The sequence below is a fragment of the Cottoperca gobio genome, chromosome 13 (assembly GCF_900634415.1).
Source record: "Cottoperca gobio chromosome 13, fCotGob3.1, whole genome shotgun sequence".
NCBI lineage: Eukaryota > Metazoa > Chordata > Actinopteri > Perciformes > Bovichtidae > Cottoperca > Cottoperca gobio.
In genome coordinates, this window is record NC_041367.1 from 4,396,403 (window position 1) to 4,419,425 (window position 23,023).

Genomic DNA, 23,023 nt, shown 5'->3' on the forward strand with positions numbered 1-23,023 from the left:
TGATGCCTTTTTATTCATAGGATTTAAAAACATGAGACCAGTCTTTAGAAAAACAGGTAAATGAGAATGAATCGCTCCGACAGACACATCATAGAAGAATAGCACAAAGTTTATTCAACATACAAAAATAAATACACATTACACACTATCAAAATATGCCAGAACACGTGAGAACTTCAAATTATCTACTTATCAATACCGACAATGATAACACGACGCCATGAGATTTTACTTACGCTAAAAACAGTCAAAAAACTCGTAACTATTACAAAATATTGCCCTGAACTGAGAATCTTACAGACACAATTGTTTATAATTACACATCATGCATATTGTGTAAAAATAAAAAGGCATATTTGACCCAAAAAGGCAAAAGGAAAAACTAAAATCCCATTATTTCATATCATAAAACGACCCACAAGTAAAGTTACTTTATTATAAAAGGTAATGAGTTAGTCAGACCTTTGGCTGTAAATGAGGTTACTGACCAAACAGACCAGCTTATTGCAAGACAAACTGTCTCGTAGCTAAAAGCATAATTGCGTGCGTACGTGGGGCTTAAAAACAAAAAAACAATCTTACTAAACAAAAACGACACACGTGATACCACTCCAGTAACACTTTATGCTACCTTAATTTAAATCTAAACCATATAAAAGAAATTAAACAAAAACAAAAAGGATGTTGCATCTGAATTTGAGTTAACCAAAAATAAAAAAAAAAGAGATAAAATCCATCTCTGACGTGACTGACAAGATATTTACCAGCATTTCTGTTAAATAAAAAACATTCTAAAAACACCCAGACAAAAAACAACAACACACCAAGGGCTCGGAGCCAGAAGGGCACGGAAACCAAAATAAATATTCAATAACATTCGGTCTACATTTGAGAGATTTATTTTTTGAATATTCCAAGCCCTTGATGTATGTTAATTTATTTATTGCACCCCAAGATAATATTGCATAGGATGTAAGCTGTTCCCAGCTCCTCATTGCCCAGCCATGATAATGCGTGTGTAAAAAAACAATTCTCCACAGCTCTGATGCAGATACATTTGGAACAGAGTGCCAATTTGTTTCAGCTGAATGGTTAGAAGGTCATGAATGCAACTAAAATTATGCATTTCATGACATCTCCAACATGTACGCCAGCAGGCATTTGTATTTTTACAGGCCTCGATGTGCCAGTGGGATCTTAGCTCTGAGATCATCAGAGACCCACTGTGGTATAAAAGACAATAAAAAAAAAAAGCCCATGCCGGATATAAACCGTTGTGCTTGCTGCCTCCCAGAAGACGCATCTACTGAGAGATGGAAAATCAATTACCTCGTCTTTCTAGCACTCCTGATTCTCGCTGCAAGTCGAGGTGACCCCAGCCTTGGACAGGAAGAGCTTGCCGCTGGGACATACGCACACCTCGTAGAGACCCTGAGCATTTCCAGAAACCCCTCCTTTGCTCACGGGCAGGCTCGGCATACGCACGGTCTCAGCATCCAGCACAAGCTGCACAGCGTGGAGAGCAAGGACGATACAAGGAGAGAGCACAGAGTTGCATTTAATCAACAAGGAAATATCACTCTGCTTCATTCTTTCCACTTGAGTGCATAAACACACATAATGGCACACAGCATGCTGGAAGAGAGCGGGAATGTCCAGTGAGTGCCAAAACCAGTGCACTGATGCATAAGGAAACTATAATGAGAACGTGATGCAAAGTCCACGATCAGTAAAATAAAAGAAATACTGAGAATGTGAACATTCAAATAACTTGTATTATCCCGGACGTGCAGGATTACAACCCCGTTTCTTCCCGACAGCAAGAACAGAGAGATGAGGGTGTGATATACCCTGCAACTATGCTGTCATATAAATGCTGACCTTCTACTGAAAGAAAGGTCAAATCATTGCCTGTGATACAAATTCTTTATTCAGCCAGTTCACTGCACCACAACAACCATCCAGCCCTGATTCAACCACAATCAAATCAACAAAACTCACTATAAACATGGAAACAGCAAACCACTGCACCACAACAAACATCCAGAGCCCAAACAAATGTGTTGCACGTTCAAAAGGCAACAAACTCATTGCAGCTTACAGATGAGGATCTTTTTTGGCTCTATAAAGAACTGTGCTCACAAATACCGATTAACTGTGAAGTGAATCCAAAGATGCAGGATAGTACAGTATAATGTCAGAGCTTCATCTTTCCAACCACAAGCTACTGATGCATGTTCCTTTTTACAAGCAAACTAAAGTAGAACTGGTCTAATGAGCTCTCTCAGGGCGATCTGTAAAGGTATTTTGGACCGATTCTGTCCAACAAATGAAAAAGAAACTGTCACAGTGCACTTGAGTGGGGCTCACTGAGATGAAAAGCTCCCAGGTGTGACTGAGATTATAGAAGTGTGAAGCAGCATGTCGCTGCCAACGCATACTGTATATATTCCCTTGGTAATCAAAAGAAAAAAACAACAGTTGGTACAAGTTGGTGTAGAAGACTTCGGGAAATGAGCAATGTGTTTCTTACCAGTCCGATAGTAGACTGCAGAATAATGTCCATGTTGGAAGCAGCTTCAATGTTGCCGGCCAGCGCTTTGAGATGAACTCCTTTTGGTGCGTCCAGAGTGAGAGAGCGGGTCGGACACTCCAACCTACAGCAAAACAGCTCTGAATTATAAGCACATCTGCCATCCATATTATTTATCTGCTCTTATATTTAATTAAACACTACTTCCGTAGAGCTCAGATCCTCTTTAGTTTAATTATATATTGTATGCACCTCAAATTAAGTTACAGGATAGAGCGTGTTGTGAAACCTGATTTCTTCAGTGAAGGTGCATGCACAATTCTTTAGTGCAAGGACTTGACTGAGTCTCAATCAACTGAACTGTTCTGAATATCTTCCATATGACTTGTAGTCTTCATGCATTATCCATCAATATGGCCCATACAAGGCTGAAACACTCACCTCAGGTCTTTCAAAAGTTCAGATTTCAGCATTGGCACCTCCACTGAATGCTGGAACAGCGCTCCTTCAGCACCTGAGGAAGAAAGACATACATACTTCAAGAGAGGCAGTCTGAGGATGTGACACACAACATACTGCAGTCTGAGGATGTGACACACAACATGCTGCAGTCTGAGGATGTGACACACAACATGCTGCAGTCTGAGGATGTGACACACAACATGCTGCAGTCTGAGGATGTGACACACAACATGCTGCAGTCTGAGGATGTGACACACAACATACTGCAGTCTGAGGATGTGACACACAACATGCTGCAGTCTGAGGATGTGACACACAACATGCTGCAGTCTGAGGATGTGACACACAACATACTGCAGTCTGAGGATGTGACACACAACATGCTGCAGTCTGAGGATGTGACACACAACATGCTGCAGTCTGAGGATGTGACACACAACATGCTGCAGTCTGAGGATGTGACACACAACATGCTGCAGTCTGAGGATGTGACACACAACATGCTGCAGTCTGAGGATGTGACACACAACATGCTGCAGTCTGAGGATGTGACACACAACATGCTGCAGTCTGAGGATGTGACACACAACATGCTGCAGTCTGAGGATGTGACACACAACATGCTGCAGTCTGAGGATGTGACACACAACATACTGCAGTCTGAGGATGTGACACACAACATGCTGCAGTCTGAGGATGTGACACACAACATGCTGCAGTCTGAGGATGTGACACACAACATGCTGCAGTCTGAGGATGTGACACACAACATGCTGCAGTCTGAGGATGTGACACACAACATGCTGCAGTCTGAGGATGTGACACACAACATGCTGCAGTCTGAGGATGTGACACACAACATGCTGCAGTCTGAGGATGTGACACACAACATGCTGCAGTCTGAGGATGTGACACACAACATGCTGCAGTCTGAGGATGTGACACACAACATGCTGCAGTCTGAGGATGTGACACACAACATGCTGCAGTCTGAGGATGTGACACACAACATGCTGCAGTCTGAGGATGTGACACACAACATGCTGCAGTCTGAGGATGTGACACACAACATGCTGCAGTCTGAGGATGTGACACACAACATGCTGCAGTCTGAGGATGTGACACACAACATACTGCAGTCTGAGGATGTGACACACAACATGCTGCAGTCTGAGGATGTGACACACAACATGCTGCAGTCTGAGGATGTGACACACAACATACTGCCAGTCTGAGGATGTGACACACAACATGCTGCAGTCTGAGGATGTGACACACAACATGCTGCAGTCTGAGGATGTGACACCACAACATGCTGCAGTCTGAGGATGTGACACACAACATGCTGCAGTCTGAGGATGTGACACACAACATTGCTGCAGTCTGAGGATGTGACACACAATACGCAGTCTGAGGATGTGACAACAACTGCTGCAGTCTGAGGATGTGACATGTTTTAATATAGCGCGGGGAACCACAGGACCCTTTGTTCACATAATGTGCCGTATAAATGTGGGGAACTAAGGACCCTGAAAACAGAACGACCGTGCTCTGGCAGATGTCGGTCTGAAGGTCGATCCACCACTTTGGTCAGACTGAAATATCTTAATTACATAAATGGCATCAAGTTTCGTAGACATTCGTGGTTCCGCAGATGATGAATGCATGCTAACATGCTAACATGCTAAATTAAAATGGTACACCTACTCAACAGTGCATTATATTTACATCAGCATGTTAGCCGGCTCGCATTAGCATTTAGCTCAAAGCACCCGCTGCGCAGTCGCTCAGCGCTGCTAGCAAGGCTGTCGACTAATCTTTTTAAAAGTAAAAGTGGGCTCTCTGGATCAAAATGACCTTGGGGCATGAAGCTATCAGCTGACACTCCCTTCAACATTAAATCAGCCATCACAGAGTGTGGGTCAGTGACCCACAACACAATCAATACACACATTTGACACCAAGAGACAGGAGGGGGAAGCAGGAGAGAAAAGATAATGGGGGATGCTTCAACCCTTTGTTGTGTAAGACGACACACCGCGTGGCACGGAGCTGTGATATTTCTTTTGTTGGTTCAACTAGATTAAAAAATACTTGATTAGAATCTTTATGTGATGGATTTCACCGACATGGCATTAATGCATGTTCAGGTGTAGATAACTAAGCTCTTGACTTTTCATTTTTATGTAGGTGCACTTCAGAGATATCCATGCACTCGAGTGTGCGACGAGAATGATTATGAAAATGACTGCATCTGTCTCTGTCCTGTTGCACAGACATCAGTCATCAGGTGTGCATTATTTCCCAGGAAACAGCAGGTGTCAGCCGTCAGTATACCTGTGACTCGTAGTTTGTCTGGTCCAATCACAGCTTGATCACCATCTGCAGCGAACAGCATGTTGTCGCTGTGAGAGTTAATGAGCAGATTTTGAACACTTCCCTGAGCCTCTGTTGGACCTGCAACAACAAAAACATCAAGAATACCTGAAGGGGTTTGGCACTATTACATGGAAATAAATCAATATCAAATCTCTCTTTTCAAATCTGCGATGCGTAGAGAATATAATGAGTCATGCTGTGCGAAAATATCAACCTCACAGGTAGAGGCAAAAACAAAGTGAGCAAAACAAACCAACTTCTGAAACGTGTAGGAGTTAAAATACTGCTCCAACTGACAGTTAATGTGTCTGAGGTTATCTGACTTTACCCTTCACTGTGAGGCAAATCTAAAAGCAGAAAGATAAATCAAAGATCTTTAACTCTCTGAAGCACCTACAACTGTGAAGCGGCATGTAATCTTCTCTAACAAGCATTTAATTTTTATTCACAGAGGGCCGAGGGGATGCAGGCTATGCTTTTTACGGCTTAATGATCAAGGACACATAACAGCGCTGTGGAACAATGCAATTAGCTGGGTCATTTGTTGGCCTTTTAATTATGACAAAACACCCCAACGCAGCCGTTGGTGAGCCATAAAAAGACGCACAAATCTGATCCTCCGCAGTCCTCGGGTCCCTCTGTGTAATGTAAAACGACCCAGAAGCAATGGCAGAGAGAGAAATGTTGCATTTAATGGATTTTAAATGGAAATCAAATAGATTATAAATGGAAAGAGGGCTCCTTGTCACTGTTAATGTTGGAGAAGAAACCTCTGCAGGACAAGTGCATGAATGGCTTGACTATTGCCCTCATACATCAATGAGATACTTTGTTATGCATGAGTGCTCTGTGAGTCACGGTGTGTACATGTGTCCTCTCGGGGCTCTTACCCACAGATACCCTTCCTGTGACATCACCATTTTCGTTGCGGGCATTAAGGGAAACGTTTTCCGATGAGTGCACGAGAAGTGAAGAGTCCTGGGAAAAATATGAAAAAGATTATGCCTGCAAAGAAATGCTTTTTTACTGCTAAGGCTAGCAAGCTCAACATACCTGCTTGTGAGCACGTTAGCATGCGGACATTAGCATTAGCTCAAAGCAGTGTCAGAGCTGCTAGCGTAGATGTTGTTTGGCAACACTTTGCCAAGAAATAAGTTGAAATGTCTTTAATTATGGTAGATAAATGTATAGATATGATTATAAATAAGAGCTTTTGGGTTGCCAGGTTGATTTCTTATGAATGGGTTAGAAGGAAAGTGATTTATTAGTTTAGTTTCAGCGTATACATTCTTTATAAATGATGCCTTTTGGAAAATAAAACTAACTTTCATGTGGAAAGCGAGATGGTGGCCGACCAAATCTCATTAGACATCCATTGAGTAAATTAGAGAAAGCGTCCGTCCACAAATGAGGAATACATTACCTTTTTAATGAGGCCCATAAAGAAAGAATGCTGCTATGAGCAAGAAAAGCCATAACATGTAAACAACTGCAGCAAAGTGTTCCCATCTGCTGCTAGCAGGCGAGCCATAAACTACTTTCCACCGCAAATATCTGAGGTTAATGGGGAACTCGCTGCACCCCCACGTGCACCGCCTGGGAGTGCCAAATCCAGTTTGTTCTTCTGACACATCTCCCAAAAAAAGTAAAGTCAGAAATATACAATTCACCTTCTCCAGCTGGATAAAAAAAAGGAATTTAGATGCTGACAGGACGTGTTTCCTGCACAGATCCAACACGCAAATCAAGTTTAGGTTTGGTAAACATTGAGATGCAATACTGGCCTGGCTGTCAGGCCACTTCACTGAGCAAACACAAGTATGAGAATGAGATTGGAAGAAGAAAGAGTGAGGGAGGTAGACGGGGAGAGAAAGAGGCATAGCAGAGTGAAGAAGAATGTGGGAAGAAGAGCAAGAAAAGTGTGTGTTCCTGATTATCTCACTTCTCTGGAGTGGATCTCCTGAGCGTAGACGGGGAAAAGAAACTCCGACTCTCCCTCATCCAGCTTGACCCCATCTGAGTTTACTTGCAGGAGTCCCATCCCTTCCTACAACGAAGACACACATGTGTTCAAGATGCAGGTTTAACAGGGGAATCTGCAAGCACGCACATCTGAATGATTATATAATGCACGGTAAGAATCCAAAGTATGGCAGGTTAGGAATTTAGATTGTGTCTTTCCAAGTGTGAAACACTCGGCAATGTTTTCCTGCAGAACTAAACAAGCCAGTGGATTTAGCTGAGCAGGCATTTCACAACAGTGCGTGTGTGTGTGTGTGTGTGTGTGGGATTTGTTCTGCTTCTACATAAATCCATGGTTTCCATCTGGACTTAAGAAAGTCGATATAATTAATTAAATAAATATGAAATAAGCAGGGTTGTTGTGTCAATGTGACGGAAATACATTAAGAAATGATCACTGACAAAACAACATGGAGGATATAAAAGAAGCATTGAAGGTAGACGGAAAAGAAACAACCACAGCTGAAAATATAAAGTGCCAAGGTGAGTCATGCGTACCGTGTTGAACCACATCACCCTGAAGATCCAGATGGTGAGGGCGAAGTTCACCACCAGGATGGTGATGAGCAGCAGGACAAACAGGTAGAGGCAGCGCTTCCTCCAGCCATAGATGCCGATCTTGTAGACGTGGTCGGGCACCGGCCTGGGCGAGCTGCTGCCCTGGGTGGTGGTGACATACTGCTCCCGCACCATCTGCTGGCTGAGCAACAGAAACACAGGTTTAAAAACAAAAACTCACAAATCTGAAAGTCATGACACGCCACAGAGTCCGTGTAGTTTGTCAGGAGTCAGAGACAGTAACTAATGTTATGTAATATAGGTCAACTCACTGAAGCAAGCTGTGAACACAACACTGACATTACCACCTTTTAAGTTTAAGTCATGTTTACAATATTCTCTCTTTTAGCTCCATGTTTGGTCTCCTCCGACTCCTGATGGAGGTATCTGACTCTTTAGCTGCTAAATGCTCCACGTCTGCTGTTTGGTGCCAAGTTTTTAGAGCTTCCTTGCCCAAATTATTCCATTAGCGGTGAGAGTGAACCAAAACGTAACGTTACAGGACGGAAAACAAGAAATGTTAGCTGGAAGTCGCTATAACTCTCTGTAGAAGTGCAACGAAGTGTTGTATTCCTCTGTGTTTGTCAGTACAAGCCACTTCTTTCACTCTTTATTATAGAAATATGGATTATAGCAGCTTTAAGTAGGATTGTCATAGTAACATTTTACTTCCTGCACACACCAGTTGCAGGTTCAAGAGACGCCTACTGATACTTCCATAACACCATTTCAAGGTTTGAAGAATGAAGAATGCAATATATAAAGATAGTGAGCAACAGATCTTTCCAATGGGTTTGATCCAAGGTGGGTTTCTTCTCTCTGCTTCTACACATCCTGTAAAAGCTACCATGTTCAGTTCAAGCCTTAACATATAAGTGTATAAACACACCATCTAATTGCAACTCTATACAATGCCGCGTTCACACAGTGCACAGTATATCATTCATGAGCGCAGAGCTCGTGCGCAGTGCCAGTGGATAACTGGCTCATTTCGCCAAAAGGAAAACTTAATGGTATTTCCAGCAGTTTCTCAAAAAGGCTAAAGGCAAAAAAAAGGAAAATGCCACTTATTGCAGAGCAGAGGCGGTACTTCCTACACAGCAGCAGGCCATCAGTGACACAACACCAAGGAGCTGAATGTCAGCATATTTCAAACCACCGCAAGTATCATAAGTTGTGACCAGCAGTATGTTTCTGTATGCAGCGCACGTGAGAGCAACCTGCGAGCAAACCCCCCCCAACAGTCAGCACATTTGGACCATCTGACAACAGGGAACCTCAGGGACAGGTTTCACAACGACACTGAAGTGCGTGTTGGAGCACAGGGGAGCGGTGTGTGGGTCTCCATCAGCATTAACAACCTGCTCTTCGTCTTCATCAATACTTTACAGCTGCCACATCGAAACTTTCACGTGGAAAGTTATCTGAACAAAACCAGATGCAGCAGCCAGGCTGATGTACATACGGGACAGATGTTCAGTCGAGTCCCTTGTGACTCTGCATACAGTCCCATACTGTATGTGTGAATAATGAAGTACATATTCCGCCCTCACAGCGGGGGGCAATGACAAAAAGCAAATGCGCTCTCTGCTGGAGTCTGAGCTCACTGAGATCCAGCCCATAATAAAAGACCTATAGTCTCCACAGCTCATTTCTTGCCGTTTGCAGTAAACACAGGAATGAAACGTGTTGGCATAAAAGGCTGAGAGTATTTCTATGAGCGAACCCGCCTCTCCACAGGACCTGTCACATGGCCTGCACGCCCAGCTGTGATGAATAGCCCTTATTTCAAACAAAATAAATGAATCTCACATAAAAAATATAGCAGAACAAATGACTTTGTGCTATTTCCGCAGGGGAGAGGAGATAGAAGGTTGATAAGTAGTAAGTTATTAGAAATGCCCCCGAATCTCAGCAACGCAGAAGAGAAGTGTGTGTTAGTACACGGCTTTATAAACATTTATGATTTAGTTTTTGATGATTTTTCCATGGAGGCTCAAGATTAACCAGTTAAATTGACCGATTCCAATATCCTGCACTATACCTATTAACAACTACAGATCATTTGCGTTTCAACATGTTGATCAGCCAGCCGTGTCCTTTGGGCAAATGAGCATTGAGGGCTGAAGAGCTGTTCATTATGATGTTAATGAATTTGATCTAACCCAGTATAATGACTTTAAATGAAGGCATTAGGAGGCAACTGTACTTGGGCAGCGGTGGGAGGAGGCAGCAGCTTTGAGGCTGGATCTTTTAAAGGCGTCTTCCAGCTCCAGTTTCAGTGTTACCACCGGCCCTTCAGCCACAGACTGCTCCTTCCATAGCAACCCAAATAAACACTCCATGAGCAGTTGCTGTTAAAGTGCCAGGAATGCTCAATTTATGATCGGAAATAGAGTCTGGCATCAGAGAGGAACACTTTGTTATCAGGTCTATCCTTTTATAAAACCTCTTGGTGATAGAAAACTGGTTTTAAAACAAAGCATGGATTCTATACCACTAGAGAGACAACTAACTTCAAGTTTTAAAAAGGCACTGTACACTTCTAACAGTCCTTTGCTCCAAGGATGAGGAGAACTTTGTTCAGCAGGGCAATTTATCCTATGGCACCATGTCAATTAACCCTAACGAAGTGATGCTCCTTGCCCGTCTCTGACCTCTGGGTCGGGCCGGACAGGCTAACCGCTTGCCTAAACTCCACAGGGTCCGGCTGTAATTGAGAAACCAGGGTTCCCTGACCAAATGCCAAAGGTTTCAGTGAGTTAGGAAAGCTCAAATTGTTTAGCTGCAGGGACGTTCGCAGAGGAATCCTCGGAGGAGCTCGATGTGAGGAGCGATCGAAAGCTGAGCACAGGGCTGAAGTTTCTGTGTGTAGTGAGTAGCAGCCGTCATGTCTCCACTCCGCTGTGATGCCTTAACTTCTAAAAATAGGACGCAGCATTGTGAACTAAAATTAAAAAAAGGGCAGCACAGGAGACACACGTACACACACACACACACACACACACACACACACACACACACGCACTACATTAGGTATAACTAATGGAAGATCAGACACTAGAGTAGTGCTCATAACACACTAAACAGTGAGGCGGTCTTTCGCTAAAGTTATTTTTGTATTCCAATATTGCTGGCCATGTATGGTAAAACTGAGCACAGCTGGCAACCTAAAACACTTTCCCCAAATCACAAACTGCTTCTGTCGGGACAACAAAGTAAATCACAGCTCTACGGGAGGCACAGAGAAAGGAACATTTAGAAAGAAATGATGCAGTAGGTCAAAGGTTGCCATTATAAAATGTTACTTTAAGAGGGAAAGAACAACACAATGCCACAGAGTATGTGTGAAAGAGAAGGAGCACTCACCGTTGTGTGTTCAGACACAGCAGTCCTCTTTCCGATGCAACTGTAAGCAGAGCTGGAGCTGGTAAGAGCAGCTTGAGAAGCAGCAGCGCTCGAGTCCCTCACACGTCTGTCAGCCACTCAACAGCTGCGAGCCATAAATCGAGCTCTGGAAGAGCCCCGGCTAAACACCACGAGACGGCGCTCCCACTCCCCAGCAGACCCACTCTGACTCGTTCTATCCTTCCTGTGCAGACATTAGAATATCATCAGTGTGTGTATATGAGGGAGAGAGACAGAAACAGAGAGGAGGGGGGGGAGGAGAAGTAACCATCAGTAGGCACACGCACACGCACACGCACACACACACTATCCATAATGAACAGTGGCAGTTGTTTGTCATACACACCAGTGAGTCACTTTCCCTCCCCAGCCCAAGGCTCGGAGCAGTCCAGTCTAATTTGAGACTTCAGTCATTGCTCTCAACAGAAAGTTAAGCTGGTCTTCCCGATAGCTCCGCCGGGTGACAGGCAGCCGGATGGGCGGACCTTGAAGAGGGCAGTTAGTAAGACGGAGTGGCGACGGAGACAGGAAGCAAACACAGAGTAATAAATTAGACAGGAGGGGGCGTGAAGGTGGCAGTTGTTGAAATGGAAATTGTGCGAGTCATGGTTTTGAATTATTTATCACAAAATAAAACTAATTTTCAATACGAATTTTAGGTAAACAAGTAACTCAAGGTCATCCTTCAGTATTACTAAAATAGATTCATTGTTCTTAAGGGGGGGGGGGGGGGCACAGAACCCCCCTTTCACCTTGACAGCTGAAACACAAAGTAAATGTACCAAAACTCACGTTATTTTAATAAAACATGAAGCTTTACAACAGATATTTCCATTATTCTAACTACGACAAATGATCAAATACCACCAGATCTCATCCCTCCTCCCTCATCCAGCAGCCGTGGTCCAGGGGGGGCAGAGGAAGGATGAGAATCAGCTAACAAAACAAGAGACAGCTGACAGAACTAGTGGATATAGTTACAGAGCATAGTGAGCATCAAGTGGACTCTCCTCATGTTGTCATGCAACACAAATAAAGGTGTTTATAGTAAATGATGTACATCATACATACATGTACATCGTGCTCTTGCCGACATGGTCAGAGTCCTGAAGCTGCATCTTATGTGCTCAACAATATGCATTTAAATATAGGAATACAGAGCCGACACTCCACTAACTTGATTACAGAATCAACAGTGCACGACCCAAAATGATGTTAAAATGGGTTCTTATCCTCCTCTATTGTGCACGCACACACACACACACACACACACACAGTATAAAGTGTTTGCAGTCTGTTCCATTACATGAAAGAGAATTAATTTAGCAAAATCTTGATGCACACAGCTGATTTGTTATTGTCTAATAAATCAAACACCGCTAACACCCCCCATTCATAAGACGCAGCAATTCCCAAAACATACAGACTTATAAAGACTTCAGTTGTGTGATAATGATCTGCTAAAGCCATTCGGGGGGGTATATCATGAGAAGGCACCTCCACTGAAAAGCATGCAGTAACATCTTTGTGATCCCAGATAGATGCTGGGGGAGCTGATGGGTGGGGGGAGCTGATGGGTGGTGCATCCGTCAGTGGCGTGCATCCTGCACTTTGTTTTGCAGTTGCTGCTCGAGGTAGTGCTGCGCAGTGACAAAGGGACATCTTAAAGCATCCATCACAAGACTCCCGTCTCTCCAGCCCTGAGCAAACATCTGACGGGGGGGGGTTGCTTCATTTCATACCATTTCTTATCAATATCTCATGACCTTTCATTGCCTGTGGCTTTCAACAGACAAATGGAAGACATTAATGATGCATCTCTTGCACAGAGTTAGAAATGATCCATCTTGCACTGAAAACAATATCAGTGAAGTAAAAATGTCCCTTTGAATTTATTGGTTGACGACACTTACATGGTTACATGCAGCAGACATGAGCACTCGCATAACCAAGGATGCTGATTGTAACTGAATGCAAGACTAATGCTAATGTGAGGCGCATCCGGTTGCACAGGCTCCCCCCCCCCCTTTTCACCGTCAGATCCAAGTAATAAATCCACTGTTGGTTTTATAACTTCGCCTTTTTAAGGAGCATTAGCAGTACAAAGTCATGTGATTGAAGGACACGTCACCACAGGAAATCCATGTGAATAATAAAGAGTATGTTCATAACTTTACACAAATCAGTTCTGGCTCACTGTGGGAACCTTAAACGGTGTAGTGCATGCTCGTCTTAAAATACCCGTAAGCCGATCGCAGTCCTTTTCCTAAACCATTAATTGTTTTGCTGATATTTCGGTCCAGAGTTGTAACATTTTCCTGGCTGTTACTTTGAACTTTGACCTACAAAGTACGACACCCGCTTGTACAAATCACCAATCTACCATGTAATTCAGTTACTCACACATAATGAACAGGAAACAGATATGTTGTTGTCTTTACAGTTTTTATTCATCTTTTATTACGAACAGCTCAGAGTTAACAGGAAAACCTGCAAGACAAAGAAGAATGCAGGTCAGTGGATGCAGCTTGATCAACATTAATAATAATTTACACATTTATAGTTTCTGTACCTGATCATGCTTTCTCTGCCTTCTCTGCCTTCTCTGCTTTGTCTCCCTTCTCGGCCTTCTCTCCCTTCTCGGGCTTCTCTCCCTTCTCGGCCTTCTCTGCTGCTGCCTCCTCATCGGGACCCTTGGTGTTACGTGTGTAAATCAGCTGCGCTCTGTGTTTGGACACGAGTTTGATCATGCCTGGAAAACAAAAAAAGGAAAGAGTTCTATGTAAGGATTTCTTTCATCCGCACATTAAGCATTTCATACATTCACTTATTTCAGCGATGCAAGAACGTACAACATTAAAATGTTTCAAAATATAATTAATGGTTGTACCTCTTGCTTTCATCTAGCAATTTGAACTTAAATTATTTTCAAGGATTTCAAAAGAAATGACATGCTACGAGTAGTGATGGTAGCAGTAATGTCACGGATATCAACCTTGCAAATCACGGTCACTGATGGAACCTTCACAAAAACAATTTGGCACGTACACGCAGAGTGTGAGCCTTTATAAATGTGACACAGCCAACGAGCAGCGCTGATGACTGTGCAGCCTATTGATGGGATGGATTTGATGTTGCATCAAAACATTGGAGATGACAAAACATTGTTTGTCGCTGGAGAACCATCTCCACCTCTAATGCAAAAGATTCTGGAGGTTGAGTTTACTCAGGAAACATGCAACCCAGCTTTAACTTTACTATTCACTGGAGCCACTTATAAAACAATCATTGTAAACGAATGCAGACAAAATTGTTTTTGCTAATTTGGATAAAATTCCACTTCAAAAATAACTTTGCTGGACAGACAAGCAAACTGCCAGGACTCCATGGACACAATCTGAGACTTGAGCAGTAGATGTTCTTCAATATTGCCATTATTCATTAAAAATATGTGCAAAAATGATCTGTACTTTGCATGAACTTACACTACCTTATCACTCAGATGATTAACCATTATACACACACACAACTGGAAAATGTCTGTAGCAGGGCGTAAACCACACCATGACCACTCTGCCTCGAGGCAAGTCCCACTAATACGGCCCATCCAGATTATCTCCCAATTTGTAGATGGATTAGATTTGGATGCAGGCATGTTGTCTGATGAATATGCATCTTTAGGAGTTATATGACGGACAAATTCACCTTTGGCAAGCAGCTCCTGGAGAGCATTCCTGGCGAGGGAGCCACGGATCTTCAGCCTCTCAGACACAACAGCGGGGGTGATGAGCTTGTAATTGGGGACTTCTTTGTACAACTTCTCGTAGGTAGCCTTGTCGAAGAGGACCAGGTTGTTAAGCTTGTCCCTCACTTTTCCCTTGGACCACTTCTGCTCAGAATCACACAAATATTTCCATGATTAGAAAAAGGTATTCAGTAACATCACATGTGAAGGGCCAATTCAGGATGAGTATTAACCACTGCATACCTTCTTCTTGGCTTTGCCCCCGGATTTGTTGACTGGGTCCTTGTCCTTTTTGGACTTCCCAGCGTCCTTCTTCTTATCCTGCTTGGGAGGCTAAAAACAGAGGACAACAAGTTATAACACTGTGTCACAGACTGCGCTGACATGTTGGACATGACAGCACGTGCTCCACAGTCCGTGTATTTAAGTATAAGGATGACTTGCCATTAAAAAGGTAATCAAGAAGAAAAATGCCCGGTAGATAGAGCTAGGAGCCTAGATTGACTTGGCTGGCCTGCATGGGATGGCCTTGTCTGCGTCCTCATAAGGCGTTTCGAGCCTCTTTATTAACATTTGTTATTCTCATTGTCGCAATTAGCGGGGAATTGTATTGTCTTAATGTTGTCGACATGTGTGCATTTATATATAGTTATTATACATGCAGAATAATGAGTGATGACTTTGTTGGGCTCATTTTCTGTCACCAGTGTTGTACGAAAGCATGGTTGAGTTAGCAAGCTAGCTAACGTTAGCTAGCCAACTAGCTAGCCGCTAAATGAGTAAAATTTGACAACTTAATGCTTCATCCACACACTGTTGTCACAGCGTGTGAAAGCACATTCATATCACCAGATAATCCGAGTAATAAGAACTCCACATTCCAAACAGAAACATGTAAAAAATGCTAATTTGTTTCGACAAAACGTGTAATAACTGTCCTCACCATGTTTCCTCGTCAAGATGTCGGAGCGAAAGGAAGTTTCACCCGTGCAAGAGCCCCTTAGACAACCCGTACATCCGGAAATAGAAGAGGTAGTTGTGGGAAATTGAGTTCTTCCGTGTTATATACAAATAGTTTAAAGTGTTATTGGCTCACCAAATTGCTACACCACAGTTATACCGTCTGGTTTAAGATTAATATGAAGATTAATAAATAATCAAAGACCCAAACTAGTAAACGCTAATTTTGCTGTCTTTTGACATTTTATGGTCACGTGACAGTCCTGTCAGCTGGGCAGGACGTTGCAAAGATGGTGATCTTCAGTGTGTATGTGGTGAACAAGGCTGGGGGTTTAATCTACCAATATGACAATTATGTCCCGAGAGCGGAGGCCGAGAAAACTTTTAGCTATCCTTTAGATTTAGTGCTGAAGCATCACGATGAAAAGGTCATCGTATCGTTTGGACAGAGAGACGGAATCAGAGGTAACGTGTTACAGCATATCGTTAGCTCAATGCTAGCTCGGCTAGCTACTAATACATGCACCAATCGTCTATGCAACGCGCTTAGATTGCATTTATTGTTCTTCTACCCCAGGTTAATATCCTGTTTATGTTTTAAGCAATGTATGTTTCCCTGGGGCAAATTGCATTTGAAATGTCTATTTCCGGTCATTTGTTTGCAATTTGAACTATGAAGACATCCCTTACAAATGTCTTACAATGTTAGTTAATATCAAGAACAGGAACATAGGGATTATCCCCGAAAACATTCCAACTCTGTTGTTTAATTTGACATTTAAAGTGGTGTTATTGTAACGTTATTACAGCTGTAAAACCTTGCTCCAGGATGTTCTGTGAAGCACACCATTTCAAAGTGACTGAAACTTAAGTGTGTTTTGTCATTCTCCAGTGGGCCATGCAGTGCTGTCCATCAATGGAGCCGATGTGCTTGGCAAGAACACAGCAGAAGGAAAGGACATCCTTGAATATTTAAAGGATTCCTCAAATTATCCAGTGTCTATTCGCTTTGGACGGGCACGCCTGAGCTCTAATGAGAAGCTGATGCTGGCGTCCATGTTCCACTCGTAAGTCATATCCGTGTTTCACAGAGATCTCCGGGTCTGATGTGTTCCTAACAAGGGACACACCGATCCATCTTTTTCTACACACATTTTTAGGCTTCTGCAAATTCACCTGTGCTTGGCTCCATGTTTAAAACTAATTCTGGCTTCATAGCAAAGAGCTACCATTGATTGTGAAGCATGTGGATCAGTCGTTTTCTAAACTGCTTACTAAAGTTCATTTTGGCACCAATCAGTGATCCCTAAGCTCCAGCGTTAAGTTGCCCGTCTGTGTGTTTTCCCAGGTTGTTTGCTATAGGTTCACAGCTGTCCCCGGACGTTGGCAGTTCAGGGATTGAGATGCTGGAAACGGACGTCTTCAAACTCCACTGCTTCCAGACTCTCACCGGTTAGTAGTTAAATAAGCGTTTCTCACGTTGTCATGAGACAATATTAGAAAAAAAAAGCAAGGACAGTGATATTTAGTCCCATTTAAAAATCCACCCACTCTGTTACATCCTTGGAGAACGACCCCTCAACATGACAGTATTTTAAACTGCTTGTTCCACCTCTGTTCTTTCAGGGATCAAGTTCATCGTGCTGGCGGACCCTCGACAGTCTGGCATTGATGCCCTATTGAGGAAGATTTACGAGAACTATTCAGATTTTGCCCTCAAGAACCCGTTTTATTCTCTGGAAATGCCAATCAGGTAACGGAGAGAATCAGGACGAGGTCGCCGTCAAATCTGTGTTTTTAAGTTTCTTAAAATGAGTATTTGGTGCATTTCAGATTACACATGTCTAACACTCACACATCCAATAACTAGTGTCCTCTGATGTCTCCAGGTGTGAACTCTTTGACCAGAATCTGAAAGGTTCACTGGAGATCGCAGAGAAAGCTGGAAACTTTGGAGCTGGATCTTGAACCAGTTGAAGGTGGTTTAAGGGGGAAAAGTGGATTTTCTTTTGTTTCTTTTTCCGCGTTGTTATCGGACTGGCATGTAAATACGTTGTTTTGTAAATACTTGAAGATTAAACATTATCTGTCAAAGTTCTTTTTATGTGTACTGGGCATCGAGCTTACACTTTCAAAGTGACAAAACATCATTTATTCAAACCTTCATAAGGAACACCACACATTTAGCTTTCTGTGTAAGTCTTGTAATTCCATTCATGATTCAAGATTACAAAATAGTTTTATTAACACAGATATTGCATCATATACCAGTTGTTATTGAGCGGCCTTCAGAGAGAAAACATTTCTCCACTTGTGTTTTTGACACAGACGTTTACATAACGTTGAGTTACTGTCGCCATGTTTACAGCATGTAGAAAAGCACCTTTCAAAAACAGTTTTCTCAAGAACAAGTGCTCAACTTCTCGAAGCTTAACTCGTGCTTCTGTCCGGTAATACAGACGATACCGTGGTATACGAAAAATATGAAACTACGAAGATGGCTCAAAGTATTCCGTTCTTTTGTCCGGGCGCAGAGGACGAGGTGTGATAATGTTTTAGTCTGCCTTCTTGGACGTGTTTCCCATTTTGGTTCGGATGTTGCGCAGCAGGAAGAATCCGACTGCGGTGATGCCACAGGTGACCTCTGCTACCCAGAAGGCCGTTTCCCAGCCGTGGTGTTTGGCGATGGTGCTGAATGGTAGTCCGGACAGGAAGCCCCCGACTGAGCAGAACACAAACGGAAAAGTTCACAGAATGCATTATTAGTGTAAAGGCAGTAACAGTTGAAGCTGCGTCGAATAATAATATAACATTTATGCCTAAATGTTTCCTTCAGCCTCTCAAATATGGAGACTTCCTGATAATCAGCAGTTCCAGCCCTAACAGCTGTGTGTCTGGTGTAGTGTAGTTCTGAAATGAAACTGAATGAACTCACTGTTAGCCATCAGGGCTACTATGGCATGTGATGTCCCGCAGTAGTTGGATGGGGCACTCTCATTGGCTATAACTCCAAATAACGCTATTGGTCCATAAGAGGAGAACCCAAATGCAGCACCCAAGATGAGTATCCACACCTGAACGTACAAATGAGAGGATCAGCCATGAGGTTGACATGCAAACCTTGGGATTAATGACTCTCTGTCCAATGTGTTAGAAGAGATACCTTGGAGCTGTCGGGAGTAACTGTGACTCTGAACAGGTACATGGACACAGACATTCCAGCCATCATGCAGATCAGGATGAAATGGCGAGGGTTGCCATAGATTTGCTTGCCTTGCTGTACAAAATAAGGAAATACAAATAAGTTACTGTCGTTGGTGGTAAAGTCCTGATGAAAGTCTTTTTTCGATCTTTGACACTACATCCGTGAGAAGTTATGGTGCATATTATATTTCTTTGTAGGCAATACACTGGTCAAATGGTAAAGTCAGTTCTGGTGCACATACTTATTAAAGTAAGAGTTAACCTGGATATATGCACTAGACTTCATGTTGCCCAGGACAACGCAGCTGAATGAAGCCCTTAGTGCAGTAAGTGCACTTATAAAATATCAATTCCCAAATTACAAAACAAGCAAACAGAGGCAGGATGATTTGGCCATATTGTAAGAAAACAGGTAAAAGCTGTGTGTTTACTTTATGCAAACTCACTTTGGCCACAGCCTTGTCCGTGAGGAAACCTGCTGCCAGACTTCCCATCAGGCCCCCAACCTCCAGTGCACTCATGTATGAGCTACCTGTGAAGAAGAATATAGGGATTCACAACATCTCGCAACATGTTCCTCAACACAAAGGAGTCTACGCTGCACCCTCTTCCATACCCATAAGTGTAGACTGGCCCTTGTCCTCAATGAGAAACAGCTGGCCCCAGTCAGTGCAGGCCGTCTTCACCCCGAACACCACCAGGTAGGACACAGAGAGCAGCCACAGGTAGGGGGACAGCAGGAACTCGTACAGGGTGCTTTCATCACTGGAGGATCCTGCACAGGAAGCAGGCAGAAGACAGAGTAGTGTTACACCGATGGTGGGGATGGGAAGTTATCTCTGCTTCTAATCAGTGTCTCCTTTCTCACTCTCCCGGTGTGTGTGTGAGCTTGATACAGCTCACACACACAGCATGTGAGGGACACACGGGGTACAGAGTCCACCGAGTCTCCGACCTTTAGTCACAACACAAGAGGCACATGCTGGGCAAAAACACACATCTGGAACATCTGGAACATGCACAGGTTAACGGCAGTATTGCCTTCTCACAGTCAGTCTCACCTCCTTTGCTCTTCTTGGCTGCTGCCTCTATGTTGGGCAGCCCCACATCCTTGGGCTCATTCTTGATGAACAGCAGACAGAAAAAGGAGGCCACGACACAAATCATTCCAGATACGGAGAGTATCGTCCTCCAACTGTAGCTCTGGGTCAGCACTGAGGCGATAATGGGGCCCAGGCTGCCGGCCAGATTCATGCTGCAGGAGAGAATCGCCCACCATGTCCCGAACTGAGAGGGCTCAAACCACTGACGGCAGAGGAAACAAAGACATGAAATCATGACAGCGTTGACAGGAAGTGTCATCATCTTGCCTTTGATATACAGGAAGAATGACATAATTGAACCGGTGCAGTGTTCTGAATTGACAGCAGGTAATAACGGAATGACCAACATTTGACAGGCTGCAAATCAGTGAGCTCAAACAAGCGAAGGAGGAACTTTTCCTGATCCTCCACGTACATTAAAACACAAGTTTATATCCAAATCGCCCTAATTATGATGCCTATTTGTTCTTTATCACACAGGAGAGAAAGATAAACATCTGGACTCTGATGCCGGAATACAGCAGCACTGATCTAGTGGCTTGGGGCTCAGGTACCTTGCGCAGCACCCTGCCGCAGGGAGGCCAACCGAGACCCTGACCCAGGCCGTTGAGGAACCACAGGGCAGAGAAGACGGTGACAGTGGAGGACCAGGAGAAGACCACGTTGATGCCTCCCACCATGCACAGGCCAATAGAGAAGAGCCAGCGGGCGCTGATCTGGTCCGAAAGCACGCCACTGATGAACTTGCTGATAGCGTAGGCCAAAGACTGGCTGCTGGTGATCATGCCTGAACAAAAAGGAGGGCAGGAGAAGAAGAGTTCACACAGAGCCGATTAAAAGTAAAGCTAATAGGTAGCGCATGATACAAGTGTACCTGTAATCTAGAGTCTACTGAAAACAAATGAACAAGTTCAATAGTGTGTGAGGATAAGTCAATGTTATTCAATTATGCTTATGATGTTTAAAGTGTAATTAAAAAGTCTACTTGTGAACTGTAACAGCGTGTGGAACTTGCAAAATATGACAATCAAGCTTAGAGTCAATGCAAAAGGTTAAGAGTCTCATACCCAGGTCATCCTTATCCAGCTCAATATCTTGCATGAGAGAAGGCATCACAAAGGAGAAAGTCTTTCTGTTGAAGTAGTACAGTGTGTAGCCTACAAACATGGCCAGAAATATAGTGCCTCGGTAGTATCCATAACCTGCAGTCGCCATGGCTGAGATTTAGTCCTATAAAAATGGCAAAAAGGTAGAAGAATAGAGGACAGATCCAGAGTAAGGAGCAAGCTCCTGCCTGTGACAGTGAACTTTGCTACAGGATCCACTGCATAGAAATCAGCTGCTTACAAGAGAAGTGCTCGCAATCAGTCAGTGAGGTTAATAGTCAACTTCTCTGTCCCAAAGATGATTTGATCTGGGTTGTTACCATGTGCTTCAGGCCAGCCATTGGCGGTTGGAAACGAAAATCGATCCGTGTGTGACATCAATGTGTTGTTTTTCTTTAGGCACGTGTATATACAAAAGGGTCCGTCTACTTGAACAATGACCTGTGTTCCTTTCATTTGTTTTGTTCCCATCTGAGGGGTGTATGGAAGGAATCCTCACATTTACGTGTTAATGATTTACTGTGGAGTCCAATAGTCACGGCAGACCAGGGGGAGGCTTCCTCTCCATGTAAAGGGTGTGTGTGTGTGAGATTTGTGGTTTAACAGCAGAAGACCTATCAGACAGAAATAGTTAGTTAAACATGTGTTTGATTCGTTGAGGGCAAGTGAATAAAACGCGTATCTATCTCAATTAAGATCAATTAAAGATGCACAGACATTTGTAATCGTTTTGTAATAATGAGGCATGCACATTCTACAAAAACAGTATTTAGTGGAAGTAAACCACCTTGATACCTCTGTATGTCCACCTCGTTAATGTTAATCCACTTCAAAGCTGCGTGTTGGACTTTCTCGCAAAGTAAAGTCTTAGTCTTCATAGTGCAGCTCTCATGTCCAGGCTGTATAGGAGGAGCGCGTAAAGTTTCCGTGTCATGTGGACCAGCTGGCACCGCCCAGACACGGAAGCTTGATTAAAAACGTTTTTATTTTATTTTATTTTATTGAACACAGATTAAATAATAAGATATCACAGACAATATATACGTACAAAACAATATAACGTTATAAAATAATAGGTTTTTATAAAATAAATAAATAAATAATCACTAGGCATAGATAAAAACAAAAAAACAGAATAGGGACATAAATCAAAACATTACAAAATCTCCCACAAATCTTCCTCGTTACATTTTCTTAATGATGTGAGAAATAATTTTAAATATATATATTTTTTTAAATCATTTAAAAATTACTCATCCGTTTGCTGCAATTAATATGATATTCACCCATAAAAATCAATCGTACAATAATCATGTCAGAAATATATTTTTTCATATTAAAACAATTTGCGAAATTTTAAAAGTCGGAATTGCATTTACTTTAAGTGATCACCAACGTTTTTTTGTTTTATTTGTATTATTATTATTATTATTATTATTATTATTATTATTAGTTTTTTAATTTGTATTATTATTAGGTTTTTTTTCCATTATTATTTTAAATCCGTTAACAATACAAATTATGTTAGGTCACAATTTTCACA

At 42.8% G+C, this 23,023-nt stretch overlaps 4 protein-coding genes across 12 annotated transcripts; 1 reads left to right on the forward strand and 3 right to left on the reverse strand.

Annotated features, from left to right (window-relative positions):
- Window positions 1–88: 88 nt before the first annotated feature.
- On the reverse strand, window positions 89–11,826 carry sgcg (sarcoglycan, gamma). 2 transcript variants are annotated; one of them, XM_029445635.1, is made up of 9 exons: window positions 11,709–11,826; window positions 11,324–11,546; window positions 7,895–8,096; window positions 7,317–7,421; window positions 6,265–6,352; window positions 5,333–5,452; window positions 2,975–3,047; window positions 2,534–2,657; window positions 89–1,506 (listed from the first exon to the last, which is right to left on the reverse strand). In XM_029445635.1, exons 3-9 carry the CDS (start codon window positions 8,087–8,089, stop codon window positions 1,339–1,341), a joined length of 873 nt encoding a protein of 290 aa, XP_029301495.1. In that variant the 5' UTR covers window positions 8,090–8,096; window positions 11,324–11,546; window positions 11,709–11,826; the 3' UTR covers window positions 89–1,338. The 2 variants fall into 2 exon arrangements, with proteins under 2 accessions (XP_029301495.1, XP_029301496.1); XM_029445636.1 differs by lacking the exon at window positions 11,709–11,826 and having other exon boundaries at window positions 11,324–11,569.
- Window positions 11,827–13,788: 1,962 nt separating this feature from the next.
- Window positions 13,789–16,121, reverse strand: rps25 (ribosomal protein S25). The gene is made up of 5 exons (XM_029445638.1): window positions 16,051–16,121; window positions 15,351–15,440; window positions 15,068–15,251; window positions 13,935–14,114; window positions 13,789–13,852 (listed from the first exon to the last, which is right to left on the reverse strand). The coding sequence occupies exons 1-4, from the start codon at window positions 16,051–16,053 to the stop codon at window positions 13,939–13,941; spliced, it is 453 nt and encodes a 150-aa protein (XP_029301498.1). The 5' UTR covers window positions 16,054–16,121; the 3' UTR covers window positions 13,789–13,852; window positions 13,935–13,938.
- Window positions 16,122–16,273: 152 nt separating this feature from the next.
- trappc4 (trafficking protein particle complex subunit 4) lies at window positions 16,274–18,165 on the forward strand. Its single transcript, XM_029445637.1, has 5 exons — window positions 16,274–16,532; window positions 16,960–17,134; window positions 17,416–17,519; window positions 17,694–17,820; window positions 17,957–18,165. Exons 1-5 carry the CDS (start codon window positions 16,358–16,360, stop codon window positions 18,033–18,035), a joined length of 660 nt encoding a protein of 219 aa, XP_029301497.1. The 5' UTR covers window positions 16,274–16,357; the 3' UTR covers window positions 18,036–18,165.
- Window positions 18,166–18,287: 122 nt separating this feature from the next.
- Window positions 18,288–22,429, reverse strand: slc37a4a (solute carrier family 37 member 4a). Of its 8 annotated transcripts, none has more exons than XM_029445631.1 (10): window positions 22,276–22,429; window positions 21,980–22,094; window positions 21,442–21,604; window positions 20,929–21,161; window positions 20,333–20,576; window positions 19,888–20,046; window positions 19,718–19,803; window positions 19,231–19,344; window positions 19,003–19,141; window positions 18,623–18,789 (listed from the first exon to the last, which is right to left on the reverse strand). In XM_029445631.1, the coding sequence occupies exons 3-10, from the start codon at window positions 21,587–21,589 to the stop codon at window positions 18,623–18,625; spliced, it is 1,290 nt and encodes a 429-aa protein (XP_029301491.1). In that variant the 5' UTR covers window positions 21,590–21,604; window positions 21,980–22,094; window positions 22,276–22,429. The 8 variants fall into 8 exon arrangements, with proteins under 8 accessions (XP_029301494.1, XP_029301491.1, XP_029301490.1 ...); XM_029445630.1 differs by having other exon boundaries at window positions 21,801–22,094; XM_029445626.1 differs by having other exon boundaries at window positions 21,722–22,094.
- Window positions 22,430–23,023: the final 594 nt, after the last annotated feature.